This window comes from Aquarana catesbeiana, linkage group LG02, assembly GCF_042186555.1.
Source record: "Aquarana catesbeiana isolate 2022-GZ linkage group LG02, ASM4218655v1, whole genome shotgun sequence".
Taxonomy (NCBI): domain Eukaryota; kingdom Metazoa; phylum Chordata; class Amphibia; order Anura; family Ranidae; genus Aquarana; species Aquarana catesbeiana.
The window spans coordinates 424,339,099-424,358,858 of record NC_133325.1 but is presented as its reverse complement, the minus strand read 5'-3'; the positions used below and the strand labels follow the sequence as shown (position 1 = coordinate 424,358,858).

Genomic DNA, 19,760 nt, shown 5'->3' with positions numbered 1-19,760 from the left:
GGGATAAATATCTCACAACTGTTTTTCACATTCTTCACCTTAGAATTTCAGTCACACAAAGAATCATATGGAATATTGTTCTGTCTGCAGTGATACAGCTTATATTAATATGAGTGCATTAGTAGCATGTGACAAAGGTAAGCAGTAGTCATGAATATTAATGATTATTAACCACTTGACCTCTGGAAGATTTACCCCCCCCCCCCTTATGACCAGGCCATTATTTGCGAAATGGCTTTGTGTTACTTTAACTGACAATTGCGTGCTCATGTGTGTACCCAAATAAAATGTATGTCATTTTTCCCCCCCAAATAAAGCTTTTATTTTTAGGTATTCGATCACCACTGCATTTTCTTTCTCTATAAAAAAGACCACCAATTTTGAAAAAAAAGCACTATTGTTTACTTTCTGCTATAAAACATATCCAATAAAACATTTTAAAAAATCGAACTTCTTCATGAATTTAGGCCAATATGTATTCTACTACATTTTTTGTTAAAAAAAAAAATCCCAGTAAGCGTAATAAGCGTCTATTGATTGGTTTACATGAACGGTATAGCACAGTAATGGTGAACCTTGGCACTCCAGATGTTTTGGAACTACATTTCCCATGGTGTAGTTGCAGTGTAGTTAAGCATCATGGGAAATGTAGTTCCAAAACATCTGGGGTGCCAAAGTTTGCCATCACTGGTGTAGCATCTACAAACTATGGAATATATTTATGGAATCTTTTTTTCTTTCTTTTTTTTTCTTTTTTTTTTCATTACCATAACTAAATGCTTCATTGACACCTCTGTGTAATGGCAGTATGACACATTTTACAGGACATATGTAGCAATAATAACCTAACAGGGATTCTAACTGTTCCCTAATCTATGCACTGTTAAAAAATGTTCGATTACACATACACTTTAATGGATCTACTTAGACATGTTTTCACACATGATTCACTGAACTTTTACCTAGGATTCATACATTTTCTTTATTTATGGAATTTTGATTTGTTTATTTTCTTTTTTTATACTAGTAATGGCAGCGATCAGCGACTTATAGCAGGACTGTGATATTGCAGCAGACAATCAGACACTAACTGACACTTTGCAGGAACCAGTGACATTAATACAGTGATCAGTGCTAAAAATATGCACTGTCACTGTACTAATGACACTGGCTGGAAAGGGGTTAAACATCTAGGGCGATCAAAGGGTTAACTGTGTGCCTAGCCACTGTTTTTGTGTACTGTATGTACTGCTTTTACTGAGGGAAAAGATTCCTGCTTTGCAGGAACACAAAATCCATCCCTTCCCCGCTGTCAGAACAGAGATGTGCCTTGTTTACATAGGCAGATCCCGTGTGTGTTGTAAAAAACTAGTTGCGCTGACCCCAAAAATAAATGTGAACAGGTGATAGATAGCTGCTAGCACACAAACAAACCAAGTCTCGTTAAATATAAAAAGAATAAGTGCAGCGCTAAAAAGTGAGTGAATCAAACATAGGATTGGTGACTGAAACCAAATATGATATGATATTAATCTACATAATAATAAAGACTGGTGAAGTGTATGTAAATGTCCAAACAAAAAATGTTAAATACAAAATGTCCAGTAACACTATGTTAAGCTCCACGGACTGCAATCAAGAACTGGAGTCAGTGCATAAAAGGAGTCTTCTCAGACAGCTGGGGTGCTTGAACCCATGATGTTGGCTGGAGACTGGAAAGCACATCAATCATGGACAGCACGACAAAACATCTAGAGAAAAGTACTCTTACCAGAGCAAGTAGGACGTATCAACCATATAGCTGTGCGTCTATCGGAGCTTGTGGAGGTAGCCTCCCGTGCACTCTCTCCAAGGATTCTCCCTTCAATCGCGATCTCCAATCGGCCAGGTTGTCACTTGAGTCGCGGTCACCGATAGCCAAGACGGTCGACTGTGGGAGTGGACAGCCCTCTCGCACGCTCTCAGGTTCCAGGCAGGTTCAAAGGGACCAATCAAGGATAAAAACATGGAGGAAAAAGAAGAAAAAAGGGGCTCCACATGGCGCAGGTCAAAAATAAAGGGATTTATTGGATAAAAAACCTTACAGAATAAAAGTGATCACAAGATAAAAATTGGTGACAATGTGGAAAGCTGAACGACCTACGCGTTTCGACTAAAAAGCCTTCAACTGGGGCATGAAGATCCCGTGTGTGTATTTTACCGACGATCGGTCGGTGCCAGTGGACATCCAGTACCTGGCACCCATAGATCGGCTTCTGCTGTGAATAATCAGAGCCGGATCGGCCCGCCGGCGGCATGCACGCGTCCCTGCAGGAGGAAGTGCAGAATCACACACAGATATATATATATATATATATATATATATATATATATATATATATATATATATATGATTCTGCACAGGAGAGCCACCCTGTAGCAGTAAAACTTAAGTGACCCAGGCTCTGTCACAAAAGAAAATATAATCACAGCAGAAGCGGCCTGCCGGCGGCTTGCAAATATCCCTGCAGGCGGAAGTGCAGAATCACATATATATTCATGATTCTGCACAGTAGAGCCACCTTGTAGCAGTAAAACTTAAGTGACCCAGTCTCTGTCACGAAAGAAAATATAATGATAGCAGGCGGAAGTGCAGAATCACGTATATATACTGCTGATTCTGCACAGGAGAGCTGCCCTGTAGCAGCAAAACTTAAGTGACATCAAAATGGATAGAGCACACTATGCCCTATGTCCTAAAGGTCCTGCCTCCAAACACCGCAATGTCATCTGCAGAGTTTCAGCAAGACGTCAAGGGCAATCTGCTGTGCTACGCTATCCAGAAGACCTTGAAGCCTTCTGCGATGTCTTGGGGATTCCTGTCCCCCAACTCCCGCAATGGGATTTGGTGGCTACTCGACCGCCTCCACCCACAGTCTGGTAGAAGGTTTCCTCAACCAAACGCTCCTGTGGCCCGGACACCCCTCATAAAGCTGCTAAATAAAAAAATGGTTGACAGAAACAGGGCCTTTCCCTCAGTTATACCCATTTGTGCTCCAAACTTCCTCCTGGTTGATATTCCTGGACCATCCCACTGCCTTGCTCTTGGCCCCCTCAGGCCCATGATTTTCTTTTGCTTAAGTACATTGGGCACATCTCGTCTGAGATGTGAATATGGTTACTGTACCGTTCACTAGTACCCCCCTCAGTTTACCCTCCAGAGTTCCTTTGATACATTATTGTTGACTTTTAGTAACCGTCACTTCAGTTCTCTGAATATATGAATGAATAACTTGTATAGCGCTACATATGCAAACTAAATCGCCTCAGGGCGCTTTTGCTGCCAGTGTCCGTCTGGGTCTTCAGAAGAGATGGGTCTTGAGCTTCTTCCTGAAGGCCAGAAGGTTTTCTTCCAAGCGAATGTCCACGGGTAGAACATTCCATAGCCATGGTCCTTGGACTGCGAACCTTTGTTCTACTTTTAATTTATAACGGGTCTTGGGGATGTGGAGGAGGTTCTGGTTAGTTGACAGGAGAGGGCGACCTGGGGTGTAGTGCTTTATTTTGTCGCAGAGGTATTGCGGGGCTTTTCCTTGTGTACATTTGTGAGTGAGGCAGAGGGTCTTAAATGTAACTCGGTCCTTCATGGCTAGCCAATACAGGGTCCTCAGGGACGGGGTGATTGATTCCCAGGGTTTCTTTCCAGTTACAAGTCTGGCTGCTGTGTTCTGGATGATTTGAAGACGTGAAATTTGGTATTTTGGAAGTCTTAGGTAGAGGGAATTTGCGTAGTCGAGTCGGGAATTGATGATTGTTCCAACTACTGCTGCTGTATCTCCTTCAGGGATGAAGGGGATGAGTCTACGCAATAGGCGAAGAAAGTAGTGGGATCCACTGACTACTGATCCTATTTGTGCATCCATCCTCATGTTTGAGTCAAAGATGACTCCGAGGCTTTTGGCTTTAGTGCTGGGGGTGATGGGTTGTCCAAGAATGGTGAGTGGTGTGTGGACATCATGTCAGGGTTTTTGTTTCGGTTTGCGTGGAGGAAGAGGAGTTCTGTTTTGGATCCGTTGAGTTTAAGGGAGCTCTCCGTCATCCAATCGTCGATCAATGAGAGACAGTTTTCCAGTGCCTGGTATTGGTCTTTTTTGTTGGTGATGCATGGGTAGAGTTGGATGTCATCCGTGTAGGAGTGATAAAGTAGGTCCTGGTTGCTGATGATTTTGAGGAGTGGGGGAAGATAGATATTAAAGAGCACGGGCAACAGGGGTAATCCTTGAGGGACTCCGTAATTTTTCGTGCTTCCGAAGTGAAAGCTCATAGTTTCACTTTCTGAGAACGGTTCTCTAGGAAGGATGTGAACCAGGGTAAGACTGAGTCTGCAACTCTAGCTACTTCTGTGAGACGAGTGAGCAGGGTTTTGTGGTCTACTGTGTCGAATGCTGCACTGAGGTCCAGCAGCACCAGGAGACACAATTTTCCTTCATCTGCTGCTTTGAGGGGCTCATCCCAGATTTTGAGGAGTGCAGTTAATATAGCTTGGAACTCACTGTGTTCTGTTTTTTGTCTTATTACCAGCTGTGATAACTAATAAAACTGTTATTTGAAAAAAAAAACTTAAGTGACCCAGTCTCTGTCACAAATAAAAAAAAAACTATAGTCACCAGGTGTAAAAGACTACTTACTGTTAATGGCAACTACTTCGGTCTTTGCTCTTTTGCACAACTTTGACCATCACTTTCAAGTTTGTTTCAAATACATGGCTCCCTGCTGCGCACTGTAGTATTTTTTCCTGCTGACCCCTATGTCACTACTGTGTCCTGTTTTTTATTTGCAAAGTTTGCTTGAAAGGGTATAGCAGTGTTAGGTACCTGATAGTTGAGCCCGACTGGTAGAAGGAGACCTCTCTTAAACGCTGGTTCAGGAGCCACTGGAGATGGGAACAGTGGTTTCCAGAGCACAGTGGGTAGGAGGGCCTGATGCAGGTTCCAGCAGAAGCAAGCACTGGAACTGGAAGGACGTCCCTCTGGGATGGCTGAGCTGCGGATGCAGGTAGACTGATGCAGGTCAGTAGGCAGGCAGGTGGATGATAAGGCAACAGCAGGATCTGAAGCTTGACAGAGCAGGCTGGAGGCAGCGTCACAGGACACAGGCAAAGCAGGGTCAGACAGTCCGTTTGGCAGGAAATCAGGCAAGTATATAGCAGGAGGGATAATCCAAGAATAGTCAGGCAGGCAGGAGTTCGGCAACGGGTCACAACATATAAGCAAGGTCAGGCAGGCCGGGTCGGATAGGAGACTGGAAAATGGTCAAACGGAGCCGGGTCACTAGCAAACAATAGGCAGGATACAGGAACTCAGGTGCAGAGCTGCAGACGAACAGCACCTGACAGAAGCATCTGACAGACTTTTAAAGGGCCCTTGGCGCCAAAACAGCGCTAGCGCGAACGGACGCGCGCACGCGCGAACGGGCGCGCGCGGGAGCGCTCCGGCGCCCCCTGGTGGGGAATTCAGCAAAACTGTCCTGGAAAGGCCCTTCGCGCACCTGCGTGCACGCATATTCGCCCGATGGCCACTGATATGCCCCTGACAAGCAGTGTGCAGAGGGTTCATCCAGTATTTTTAGTGCTAATGTGGTCACACCCCTTTAGTACCCGGTAGATTATATGCATGCACAAGCTATTGGGATCTGAGCTCAGGTATGTCTTGTTTCCACTGTAGTGACATAAGGCTTAGTGGAAAGAACCACAGCACACGGTGGAAGACCAGACATCCAACACACACAGAAGTGTTAGATACAATTGACAGCCATGGCTTTGCCAGAGAGTGACATTAGAATCACCACCTGCTATTTTGGGACAAGTGCAGTGGCCTACCTAAATGGCTAGTCTCAGAAACTGTAGTGAAAGAAGAATATCCACTACAGTCAAAATATTACAAACTCCAAGTCCAAAAAAAGCATAGTACAGGCGATCCCCGGGTTACAAACAAGATAGGGTCTGTAGGTTTGTTCTTAAGTGGAATTTGTTTGTAAGTCGGAACAGGTAAATTTTTTAATTCAATCTGATTTTATTGAAAAAGAAAAAACATACAAGAAAAAGTACTTCACATAGACATCATTAGTAGTAGTAGTGTTGATAACAATATATCCAATGTATTCGCAGGATACATATTGTAGTACGTTATGTGTGCAGATCACAAGGAAAAAACATTGTTTAATTAGCATAATGAAATATAACAAGGATAACCAAAGAGCCCTCACTATATACGGGAGGGGATTACAAGTAAACTTCGTGTGTGTTTACAATCAACTTATTCCAGGAACCTGTTATGTTGTATAGGATTAGCTTGTGCGGGCCGTATTCTGCATCTAAATTTTAAGGAATACATTGATATGAAAAGGAGAAGGGTTAGGAGGAAAGTAGAAAAACAGAAAGGTTAGGAACAGGAGTCGCTCCAGCATGGTCACGGGGCGGTACTGTCCAGGTTGCCCTCTGCCCAGGGGATGAAGTCCGATGAGTATCGGAACATGGACCACGAAGTCCATGTAAGAGAGAAATGGTTGTCTTTATTGGATTCCTCAGCCAACAGGCGTTCAAGGTCCCTGATGCGGTCCACCTCAATAGCCCACTCCCCCAGGGAAGGTACAGTTCTTGACTTCCAATATCTTGGGATCACTATTCTAGCAGCAGCCAAGAAATGGCGTAATACATCTTTTTTAATGGATTTGAGTGTGCCCGGGAGTATGGACAAGAGAGCTATCTCGGGTGAAGGAGAGAGAGCCGTTGCCATCAGCCTGCAGTATAGTAGGAAGATCTGTTGCCAGAATTTTTGTATGGGTGGGCATTCCCACCAAATGTGGAGCATGGTGCCCCTGGAGTTTAAACATCGCCAACAAGTATCTGGATTTGTCAAGTTGAAGTGATGTACTGTCGAAGGGCATCTATACCACCTCGTCACCAGTTTATACCCCTTTTCTTGAGTTTTAGTGGCTAGGGAGAGCTTGTGTGTTAGAATAAAGCATTTTTGCCAGTCAATGGGGGAGATGGAGTGTTGGAGATCTTTTTCCCAAGCCTTCGTGTAGGGTGGGAGATCAGGGTGAAGAGCATTCAACAAAAGGGAATAAAGCTGTGATACCACGTGTGTTGGAGGATCGTTTTGGAGGAGCATATCCTCGAATCCTGTGGGTTCAGCTAGAATATCTTGTATAGAATGGAAGGTTTGGATATAGGAAGTCAATTGTTGTTTCTGAAGCCATTGCATAGGGTATCTAGAAAGCGATTCGGGGGGAGTATCTGGCATTAGAATGGGGTCTGTACGGAGAACCTGAGAAAGCCTCCTATGGTCTTCTTTCCGCCAAGGTCCAAAGCTTGTTACGTGCATAGCCAGTGGGAAGGCTGGGGTCCCAAATAGGGGGGTCATAGGTCCCGAAGGATTGGATATGTTACCTCCAGAATTTAGGCGATCCCAAATTTGGATAGTTTGGCGGGTGAGGTCACAGAGGGGGAGTGAACCCCTACGAATTGCGGGTGTGGTCCATGGAAGAGCTGAGAGATCAATGGAGTTCATATGGTTTTCCAAGTGAACCCAGAGCTTAGTCGTATGGTTATGGAACCAGTCCAATATGCGAGTAAGTATTGCTGCCTTATGATACAATGAAGCGTCCGGGGCCCCAGCTCCCCCTCTCGCTTTCGGAAGAGATAACGTTTTGTATCTAATTCTAGGACGGGCTGAATTCCAAATAAATTTAGAGAACAGCTGGCGCAATTTCCGAAAATAGGAGTTAGGTATGTATATAGGGATTGTCTGAAATAGGTACAAAAATCGGGGAAGGACATCCATTTTCAGGGTGTTCACCCTACCAAGCCAGGAGAGCAGGTAAATTTTTTAAGTGTAGCTCCAGCCAAAAAAATATTTTTAAGCTTTTTGGATAACATAGGGAAAGAACACCCCTGTAACGTTTACTTTGCTGTCTGTGCCCCTTGCTCAGAAAATTTCACCTCACTTTCTGTCCCAATGACAATTGGATTTTGAAAATGTTGGGTTGTTGTGGAAACAAGGATTGGTGATAAAGCTTCCTTGGAGGTACCTTTTTCCCATACTCTTACAGGAGTGAATTTCACTTCCTAGGGGTAGATTTCCTCTCACTTCCTGTTGTCTCCCTCCGTTGGTAAGTAGGAGTGATTTTACTACTTCACTATGTGCCCCATATTGGGAGAGTCGGAGAGGTATATATGCAACTGGAATAAAGAGACGAATATTTATCAAAATAGCAAGAAGAAAGCAATATGTAAATGGAGGAACAACAATTCTATATTTCATGTGGACTGATGTCCTTTCATCTTTAGAGTAATCTGTTCTTCCAAAGAATTGCGAATGGTCACTAATGATCAGATATGGTAAATGTTCATATTAGTAGAATCCTTTTATATGTGTATTTTGTATTTCAATAAGCATTGCCAATTTTAGTGATTTGAAGTGTATTAGCTTTGTAATTGCTCACCGTGTTAAAACCAGACCTATTTTGGTATACCAGGAAAGGCAAAAGCCGTAAAACTACAAAGACCTAAGAACAGAAACTGACCTTGTTCTAAATTTCTTTTTCATTGTTGAAGTTCCCATTTCAAACTTCCGTTTCTTCTGCTCAGATTCTTCTTCTTCTGCATAAGAATATGTGATGCTCTTTTCCATCCTAAATCCACAAGTCTAGTGAAAAAAGACAAATACATGACAGTTCATATCTGCCTGTTTCTGTTTCACTGTTGTTTCACTGTCTTGACAAAATATGAGACTTACAGTATATGCATGCAAAATACATATGCCAAAATCTGATCTGTGCAGGATTAACCATTCACACTGTAGCACCTACTCTGAATGAAGTGTAAGAAATGTAGCAGAGTGCCTCACAAGCAGATTCAGATCTCTTCAAAATTTAGCTAAAGATAAAAACATAAAAATCAGCACAAGGGACAGTAAGGATAATGTGTCCCTTGTGTTGACTCTTCTCTTTCAGTAGAAATCTTTATTTGTCCTACTCTAACCCCACTACCATAATTTTCCGGTGCAGCAGGGGTTAGTACAACTAAGGGCCAGTCAAGAGCTCTCATAAAGAGAACTTGACTATGCCTACCCTTTTCTGCCTGATCCGTCTGTAGCGCCACCCCGAAGGAGCCACTTAAGTATATTTGGTTCTGTGCTCTGCCTCTCAACCCCCAAGAACAGTCTCAGCTCGTCTGGCACACCTATTAGACAATGTCACTGCAGCACAACAGTAAATCGAGACAAATGGTAGTTGAATAGAAAGTATCTTTACTAAGCGGCTTTGGTCATAGAACAACAGTGATAACAACACAGAGAAAAAAAATGTAAAACTCTGATATAAACAGTATATCTTTAAAGGCACAAGCAGGTTATAAAGTTAACGCAGTTTAACCACTTCAAACGACTCAGGTATGTGCTCAGGCATAAAGGGGGAACAGAAGTGGCTTGATGTAGGCCAGTCTATCTCCCTGAAATCCTGAAATCACAGGACTGGACTGTATAAACAGCACTATATGCAACAATATTAGCTTTAGTATGGAAGCTAGAGTTCCTCCTTAATGAGTGTAAGTACCCCTGAGTTCCTGAGTATAAGTGTCACTGAGTCCCTGAGTATACAGAGCAGAGATATGGAAATCCACACAGTGTATATGTCCAATATCTTCAGCTAGCTCTCTGTTGGTGCACTTCAGGTACAGTATTCTGTTTAGCAGGGTGGAACAAGAGTGTACTCTACTGTAGAGCTCTGAATCAGAATGCACACTGTTTCTGCCTGGCGGGGGGGGGGGGGGGGTTCTAGGGATGTAGGCAAAGATATGCAACGTTGTCTGCATGCAGTGTCTCTATGTATCTGTGCGATCACCAATCCTGCGACCAAGGCCCAAAGTCCATGTTCTGGCTGTGTCAGGGCTGGGCTCAGCCCTTCCTGCTCTGAGCTGGCCGCTTAGCTGTCAGCTACTTGCCAGCTCCCATTTCTCTCCACAGTTACTCAGCTGTTGTTCATATCCTGCTCGTCAGTCCTGCCTACTTAAGCCGTCCAGTCCAGACGGTCTCTGCCTTCGCCTTGGTCAATATCACAAGAAACATCTCCTACGTTCCTGTTTGAAGACTGGCTTTGCTGACATCCCTTCTGGCTCCAGATCCTGCTTGTTGTTCCACTACTTTGATCCCTGACTTCTGGCTTGGCTGACTATCCATTCCAGTTACTGAACTCTGACTATGTTTTGACTACGTTTGTTCTTTTTACTTTTATTATTAAACAAGTGTGATTTAACTGATTTAACTGTACTTCTGTCTCAGTCTGATTTCATGGTTACTGACAGGCTAGCAGGCTCTTCAGGTTGCCCGACTGGCTACCCCACAACTGGAATGTCTCACTGCTTCAGGAATGCGCCTGGAGATGCACCCAGGGTCCCTCTCTGGTGGAATGTCCGTGACCGGCCATGGAACTGTGGCAGGAACAGGCACACCGACCCTGGATAACAGCACCCCTCTCCAGTGTCCAGTCTTTTCTTCGCCTCATGGTCTCTCTCTCTGCTCCCAGGCAGCCTTGTGGTGTTCTTTTTTTCCTTCCTCCCCTCCTGGCATGCTGGGTTGTGTAACTTGCCCTGCAGAGATTAACATGGGGTCGCCTGTCTTCAGGACTACATGCCCCAGACTTCTTCACTTCTGCTGCTGCAGTCCTGTCCAAGCATTGGCTCTCTCTCCCTGCCAATGAGGAAGAAGGGGAGGGAGCAGAGTGAGCTGCTCTCCTGTGTCAAACAGTGTGTGGAGGAGAGGGAGGGTGAAGAAACACTAATTATATATATTATGTCTCTTTTTTAATTTTTTTTTATTTTTAGCTAAACTTGAGCTTTAACTCCATTTCCCACAACTCCCTGGGTTCCTGGAAACACACAGGAAAGATACATTCCCAAGCTTCTTTCCCTCAGCAGCTAAGAGAAGCCACACCTGATGATGCAGAGGTAGTTGAGCAAATGATCTGCAGCCAGGTTAGAGGCCTGTTACCAGAGCTACCCTGGACTTGGACTACCCTGGACTTCACTGAGAGGAACACTGTCTATGGGGATAATCATAAGTAGCAGTGTTCTGTATTGTTATACTGAAATACTGATTCTCATTTTGACTCTCTGTTGCTATAGTATCCTTATAGAGACTATACTATGCAGCCATACGTTACCTTGATTGAGCCACATAGACATTCTTTCATTATGTTTTGTATCGTTCCGCAGTGCAGTGGTGTCTGGTGTTTTTTGGGGGGGAGGGGTGGCAAACAATCTACCCACCGCCACCCAATCCCCCCTCTCTCGTTGGTCAGGTCACAGAGAGCAGCCAACCCCCCCCAATTGGTCGGTCAGCCGGGTCACGGGGATCATGGGCGGCACCCCCCCCCTGGGTTGGTCAGTAATCAGGGTCCCCATCTCGGGCTGCGGGTGGCTGCTTCCTCGCTTCCCCTACGTATCCTCCCTCCTCCTCCTGGCGGCCAATCCAATCGGATCTTTTTGGCCAATCGGGTGACGGGTCTCACGACCCACTTCCTGATTGGCCGGGAGGAGAATCAGTGTTACAATAGTGAATATTCACTCTTCATTCACTCTTGTCACACAACTGGGTGGGCTTCAGGCGCAGTGCTCTGCACCCCGAGCCCACCCTTTTTTGAAGCCTATTAGAACCTCTGGCTCTAAACACATGCTTAAAAAAAAAAAACCCTGTTTAGAATCCATGCGTCTGGCACCCTGCATGTAGATCAGGGGGCCGGATGCATGCATGGGGGGCAGCGCCGTGCGCCACCTATGGACGGGTTGCCACTGCTTCAGTGTATAAATGTCCTTTGCCATTCTGACCTGTTTAGTGAACAGCAAGCTACAGTTACTCTCTGTCTAATCACTTGGTCAATAACACTTCGTATTACTGAAACATATCATGGGCGATGACATTATGAACACTGAATGTCGCAAGCCCCTGGTTCACCTGGTCTAGTAGTTGCTAAAAGACATCTTGCCTTCACATGTCTAATGCCAGAAAAATTATGACAGAGTAATTGCAACATCTTTACTGCATGCATTTCATTTTTTGGTCTAATGTAATTTTTACTGTCCAGTAATCTTAATTGTATTTTATGTTTCTTTGACTGGGTTCCCTAGATCTCACCCCAGTATATATATATATATATATATATATATGTATATATATATATATATATATATATATATATATATATATATATATATATACACACATATATATATATAGTGAAAATAGCAAGGAAACACTGCACTAGCTGATGAAAAAAGCAGCTACATACAATGTGACAAACAACAATATAAACTATATGAAAAATGTAGCGCATAAAAAATCAACAAATAGTGATAAAATGTAGTCACAAACACCCCAAATCTATCGACCGGGTGTTGTGAATACCACAGAAAATGGTGTAAAGTCCATGTATCATAAAAAAGTGAAAAAAGTGAAAATCTCCAAGTGAATGTGCACATGAAAAATGTCACTGGCAATGGAAATGTTCCAAATGTGGACAAGAGACTGGGTTGATCAGTACATGGGAATGGCTTCAACCAACAACAGCATCAAATCAGAGAATGGTAGGCATGAACTCTTACTGGATCCTGTGGACTCCCCTGTCTTATGATATGGAGTCATACAGACATAGTGCCACTCAGGGCATATAGACCGATATCCAGATCGTCAGGGCTCACAGATGCCAATTTCCCAAGTACGCGCAAAGTCATCAGATGGATCTTCACAATGGATGTAGACGGGATTCTGCCGGCTAAGATGTGTTGCTTGTAACGAAGGTGGGGCATTTACTTCCTTCCCGGTGTTATGTGAAAAGAAAAGTAAAGCTTCCCCATGGTGCAGATAAAAAAAGTATCTTTTATTGTTATAAAAACAGATACATTAAAATAAAGTGATCACTATAAAAAGTCAAGGGCAACATAAGAGAAGGTAAGGAAGCCCGACGCGTTTCGACCCATAGGTCTTCTACTGGGGCATAAGCCACCAACTCAGAGTTGCCAATATTTATAAATAATACATACAAATGTAAACCAATCACAAAATTGATTGGACCAATGAATGTCAGTTGGTCAGGAAGTGGCAAGCCGTACATAAAAAGGCCAATAATATCGTGCAAGGGAAGACAAACGGGCCAGGCAGCCAATCTGTGAGCCAACAGGCAATATGTGATGTTTAAACCTCAAATTGCACGTGTCAAACAAAAGATGTGACATCCGGTCCAGAAAAGGCGCCGAACGTCAATCTTAAGTCGTCCTCCGTCTCTTGTCACGTGATCATAAGTCAGGGGAGTCCACAGGATCCGGTAAGAGTTCATGCCTACCATTCTCTGATTTGATGCTGTTGTTGGTTGAAGCCGTTTCCATGTACTGATCAACCCAGTCTCTTGTCCACATTTGGAACATTTCCATTGCCAGTGACTTTTTCATGTGCACATTCACTTGGAGATTTTCACTTTTTTCACTTTTTTATGATACATGGATTTCACTTTTTTCACTTTTTTATGATACATGGACTTTACACCATTTTCTGTGGTGTACACTACACCCGGTCGATAGATTCGGGGTGTTTGTGACTACATTTTATCTCTCTTTGTTGATTTTTTTATGCGCTACATATATATATATATATATATATATATATATATATATATATATATATATATACAATACTGAATTAAGATTAACTGTCTCCTATGTCCTCTTTTGTCTGAATAACAAGGATATAGTTTAAAATAAAGTAGGATTGTTTAAAACGTAAGTATTTTTTTTACTTGTACGTTTCTCAGATACTTTATGTGTGTGAGAGGTATAGGAGGATTATCTTAGTTATATTGCTAATTTGAAAACTTCTTTTTGTATTGTTCACTGTATGCTGATGAGTTTCGTTGCATTTTTATATAAAACCAAAACATTTTGTTTCCGCAAATAAAGTTTTTCTAATGATGAAAAAAGACACAATGGGGTTGATTTACTAAAGGAATAGAACACGGTCACTTTTCAAAACAAATTTTCACTTAACTGAATGTAGTGAAAATAAATTTTGCAAAGAAAACCCAATCACATGCAAGGAAAATAAGAACTGGATTATTGCTTGCAAATGACTGATCGATTGAAGTCAATAGAGCTTCACCTCATTAATTAAGTTAATATAAAATTTAAGAAAAAACATTTTTTTAATTCCCTTGCAAAGTAGATATTCACCTTGCTATGTGATCAACCTAAAAATCCGTGGGATTTCACCAAAATGTTGACAGTTTGGCAAAATGCATTGAAATCGGTAGGAAAAGCAAAATCAAGGTTTTTGTGGTGTTTTTAACCACTTCAGCCCCGGAAGGTTTTACCCCTAATGACCAGGCCATTTTTTGTTACGGCACTGCGTTATTTTAACTGACAACTGCGCGGTTGTGCTACACTTTACCCAAATAAAATAGATGTCCTTTTTTCCCACAAATAGAGCTTTCTTTTGGTGGTATTTGATCACCTCTGCGTTTTTTTTTTTTTTGTGCTAGAAACAAAGAAAGACCGACAATTTTCAAAAAAACCCAATATTTTTTACTTTCTGCTAAAAAACATCCAATAAAAAAATAAAAAAAAATCTAATTTCTTCATCAATTTAGGCCAATATGTATTCTGCTACATATTTTTGGTAACAAAAGGCCAATAAGCGTATATTGATTGGTTTGCGCAAAAGTTATAGCGTCTACAAACTAGGGGATAGATTTATGCCATTTTATTTTTTTTTTACTAGTAATGGTGGCTTTCAGAGATTTTTAGCAGGACTGCAACATTGCGGCAGACTTTTTGGGAACCAGTGACATTACTACAGTAATCAGTGCTAAAAATATGCACTGTTACTGTACTAATGACACTGGCAGAGAAGGAGTTAACACCAGGGGTGATCAAAGGGTTAAGTGTGTCCCTAGGGGACAATTTCTAACTGTGTGGGGGATGGACTCACTAAATGAACACAGTGATCCAAGTTCCTGATTAGCAGGAACACAAGATCACTGTGTTCTTCTCTGACAGAACGGCGGTCTGCCTTGTTTACATCTGCAGACCACCATTCTATTTCTCTGGGGAGTGATCGTGGGTGGCCGCCGGACCCGGTGATTGGCTCCCGCTCTTGCCAATCAGCGCCCACAGTATCTATTGCGCGAAATTACGTACAGGTATGTCGTTTCGAGCAATAGAGCCCCCCTGCTGCAGTATATATATATATATATATATATATATATATATATATATATATATATATATATATATGCGCGGTGGGAGGTCTTTAAGTGTTTAAAGCTCCTGAGGAGTGTTGATGCTCCTGTCAACTTTTCTGGATATGTTCTTTTGTAAAAAAAAAAAAATGCCCCGCATTAGCCATATAACTTTATGCTTTGTTTTTCACGTATTAAAAAAATAGAGCAAAAAAAGAAAAAAATATATATTAAAGTATCAGTACAAATACTAATCAAATATATTAAAAATAAAATATAAAAAAAAAAAGAAAGAAAATGAAATAAACTAAACTACCCTGAATTCACCCCTCAAAAAAACATACCCTCTATATAAAAAAAGATATATATATTTTCCAGCAAATTCCCTCTGAGCAGTTGAAGAGCAAAAACAGTTTTGGTGCAATTTCATCATTACCAAAGTCAGTTTGTTCCAATTTATTCAGCTCAGACTTTTTGACAAAAAAAGTCTCACATTCAGAAAGTTGAAATACAACAGAATTGAATATGGCCCATTTTTAAAAACCACAATGCAATACATGGCAAAAGCTCTTTATCCTTTGAAAATACTTCACAAATGTACTGTGTGTTGACTAGAAAGACACAAAACACCCAAATAAGTCCTTATGCTCTTCATAATAGCTAAGTTTATGGAATATTCTAACTAAAAGTTATATGTAAGCTCAAGAAACCTTTTTCTGCTTTAAATACCCTGATTTTATGTCTTTTAATATGTTCTGCTTAGTAGATTATAAACATCCACATACTATCTTAATACGCTTTCTACATTTATTCCCTAGCCCTCTGCATTATAATTACTTCTATCAGTAAAACTTTTCTGTAGGGTATACAATAAATGCTTATTCTATAATAAATATGGTGCTGTATAGAAAATATTAATAGTGCTATATAAATAAATTGTACACACGTCCACATATTTCCAAAAATAAAAAGTTGATATTACCATGAATCTGAAATATTAGCAGAAAAATCAATTATACTTACAAATTTTGCAGTGACTGAAACTGTGTTCTGCTCAAGAGATAAAACCAATGTCCCCCTTCTGCAATACTGACAACTCTCAGAATAAGAGGCTAATTCTAAGCCTTACAGCTGCACTATGAAACGATGAGCCTTGTAAACTGTGTTCCAAAACAATCTCTGGGCTCATTTCAACAAAAGTTTCAGAGCATACTCCATCTTCTATTTTATAACGGGATGAGAGAATACACTATGGGTATATAAATATACCAGGGATTAAGACGGATTTCAGAAAGGCCATTGGGAGGGGTTTGATCAACAGTGGATTAAATCCAGTACCTTGACATTTAAAAAAGAGAAAGAACTTCCAATGTTAAAGTGTTATTGATTTATTAAAATAATTCTCATTGATGATATTGGTTTCCACATCTTTAGTTGTACAGAATTTAGGTTCAATGACTAAAGCAGGCCATATATGAATAATAAAAGTCGATTCCCCAATCCACACATTTGATGTAAATGGGGGAATCCTTCTGTTGAGCTATTATATTCTGTCGGCAGAATACAATGATCAGTTTTGCCGGCTATAGCGGTGGCGCTGATCATTTGGGAAAATCCAGACAGTCTGGTTGTACACAAGTTGAGCTCATTCTCTGGCTCATACAGTGTGAATGAGTGGTTTGTTTGTTCAACTTGAGCCAATTGTTACTTTATGGGGACGCAGCATCTGTACGAATACACCTGCATCCACACACTTGTCAAATTTGGACCTGCGGTTGTGTTCATACAGCTGCTGTGTCCCCATAGCGTAACATAGGCTGCCTACACACAGCTCCAGCCACATAAAAAGAAAATGCTGATTCACACTGTACAGTCAGCAGCACCCATGTGCATGAGCCCAAAGACCTCATTTACACACAAAGCTTTATTTATTAAGTTAATACAGATTTCTTTTAAATTTAGCAGGAATTTTGTGAGTTGTGTATTTTTAGCTAAAATATAATTTTGACATCTTCAGGGGTACGGGGCCCTGTCAGGTGGGCTGTACAGGGCCCATGATTTCTAACAGCAGTCCTGGGTTGGACATACACTTTAAGTGCATGCATGATATATAATGTGTACAGTAATGCGATCGCACATTCCGACAACAAAATCCATCTGATTTTTTCCGACGGATGTTGGCTCAAACTTGTCTTGCATACACACGGTCACACAAAGTTGGTTGGAAATTCCGAACGTCAAGAACGCAGTGACGTACAACATGTACGACGAGCCGAGAAAATTAAGTTCTATAGCCAGTGCTGTTCTTCTGCTTGATTCTGAGCATGCGTGGCACTTTGTGCGTCGGAATTGTCTACACACGATCGGAATTTACGCGAACGGATTTTGTTGTCGGAAAATTTTAGAGCCAGCTCTCAAACTTTGTGTGTCGGAAATTCAGATGGAAAAAGTCCGATGGAGCCTACACGCGGTCGGAATTTTGGACAACAAGCTCCGATCGCACATTTTCCGTCGGAAAGTCCCACCGTGTGTACAGGGTATACGTGTTATGCCCCGTACACACGATCGGGCTTTCCGAAACAAAACCGTGGATTTTTGTTCGGATGCTGGCTCCAACTTGTCTTGCATACACACGGTCACACAAATGTTGGCCAACAATTACGAACGTGGGAACGTGGTGACGTACAAGACGTACGACGAGCCGAGAAAAAGGAAGTTCAATAGTGCGGCTGCTTCTGCTTGATTCAGAGCATGCGTGAACTTTTGTGCGTCGGACTTGTGTACACAAAATCGGAAAATGGCGGAAAGTCTGACAACAAATTTTCGATGGAGCATACACACGGTCGGACTTTCAGCCAAGCTCACATCCAACATTTGTTGTGGGAAAATCCGATCGTGTGTATGGGGCATAATACTTACAGATATTTTTAACTCCCAACAGAGATCAAAAAATCCCACTGTCAATGCCTTTATCTGCTTTTCTCTCCAGAAGTATGGAGCCATCTTTTTTCAAGCATTTTCCAGGGTCACCTTTTACTTTTTAGGTTAAGATGCTGTCTCACATATGACGCAATTATGTTAATCCCAACGCCTGTGTAGTTGAAAAGCTATTACCATGGCCTAATGCATATCCCTTTATCAACATCAAATCTAACTGTCCATGTTGCTTTTTTTATTGAGAAACATTTGTTTCTCATTCGTAGTCTGCTCCTCCACGCTCATTGGAGTGCTGAGCTGTGGAGAGGCAGGGAGTGGCCATCTCAGGATCTCAGTGGCTCGCTGAGAGCCTGAGACAGGTATCAGTCCAGCCACCTGGCGGATGCAGACTTTATTGTCGTGATGACGCAGTGCCTGGACTGATTCCAGTGATGTCAGCAGAGAGCGCACTTCAGACCGCTCTCTGCTAAAAATGGGGTCACTGGAGTGCAAGACGAATTGCACTCCTGTGACTCATAGGAGAAGTCCAGCCCTTTAAGGCATTCTCAGTGGCAATCCAGATATCAGATATGAATATATCAACCCAACCTGGCTTAATGTAGTTATGAAAAAATATAATTCCCGGAGTTCAGCTTTAATGATTTTAATTGATTTCATCACATGACATTGGAATACATTGGAATACCATCAGGATGGAAAGTAAAGTTTGCTGTTGCTATTTACAAACCAAAAGGGAGCTCTCAAACTCTTATCCCTCAGCTGTCAGGCTCTGACACCTCACTCATACCTTCTATGACATTTCACATCTTAGGCAATAGTCATTAGCTAATTAGCTGCAATGACTCCTGACAGGTTTGAAATGATCAATCTTGGCTATAGTGAAAGCACTGTCAAATCCTCCAGGAAATTTGTCTATAAGGGGAATCCAGCTATCCAGCTCGGGAAGGTGGGCACAGCAGAAGTGCAAGCGGCTGTCATTGGTGTCCAGTGGAATGCCTGAATGTGACAAAATTGTTTGGCCACAGTCCACAATAAGCTTCCTTGAACAAGCATGTGGATTGAAACCAACTGAATTGCTACTGTGTATTTATGCAGTTTCATACTATACACAATTATGTAATCTTTATGCAACCAGTCCACCCAAAACTGATATTATAGTGATATATGGTGAATAGTAGCCATGAAGTAACCTCCTGGTTTCTTAAATGGCTTGAATACCGCAACAATAAGATCTCTTTAACATAATACCTGTCCACCTGGGAGATTAGGGTTTACTGCCCACCAGGGATGGTACTTTCTATGAATGAAAAGTGTCCCTTATGCTGATGGCTGCTGTGTTGCTTGGAATCTTAAGGCCTCTGCCCCCCAGATACCCCTGCAGCTGTAATCTTCCAGCGCTGTGGGAGTTAATATGAGCAGCTACACCTGTCACAGGCACTTGTCAAGTGCTACAAGACAAAAAACAGAATGGCACACGAGTGGGTACCGAAACACATTGAAAACACAACTAAAAGTCTATAAAGTCCAGGAAGTATATGTATGCAGCATTAGTGGCAGCTCCC

At 42.0% G+C, this 19,760-nt stretch overlaps 1 protein-coding gene across 1 annotated transcript in view; it reads right to left on the bottom strand.

Moving 5' to 3' along the window:
- MYOM3 (myomesin 3) overlaps positions 1-16,508 on the bottom strand; it is a 198,132-nt gene extending 181,624 nt beyond the window's left edge. The window contains exons 1-2 of the mRNA XM_073615489.1: positions 16,285-16,508; positions 8,566-8,687 (exon numbers count right to left, since the gene is read on the bottom strand). Coding sequence (XP_073471590.1) covers positions 8,566-8,672 — 107 coding nt within the window. The 5' untranslated portion in view covers positions 8,673-8,687; positions 16,285-16,508. The remainder of the gene's footprint in view (positions 1-8,565; positions 8,688-16,284) is intronic.
- Between the last annotated feature and the right edge of the window lie 3,252 nt (positions 16,509-19,760).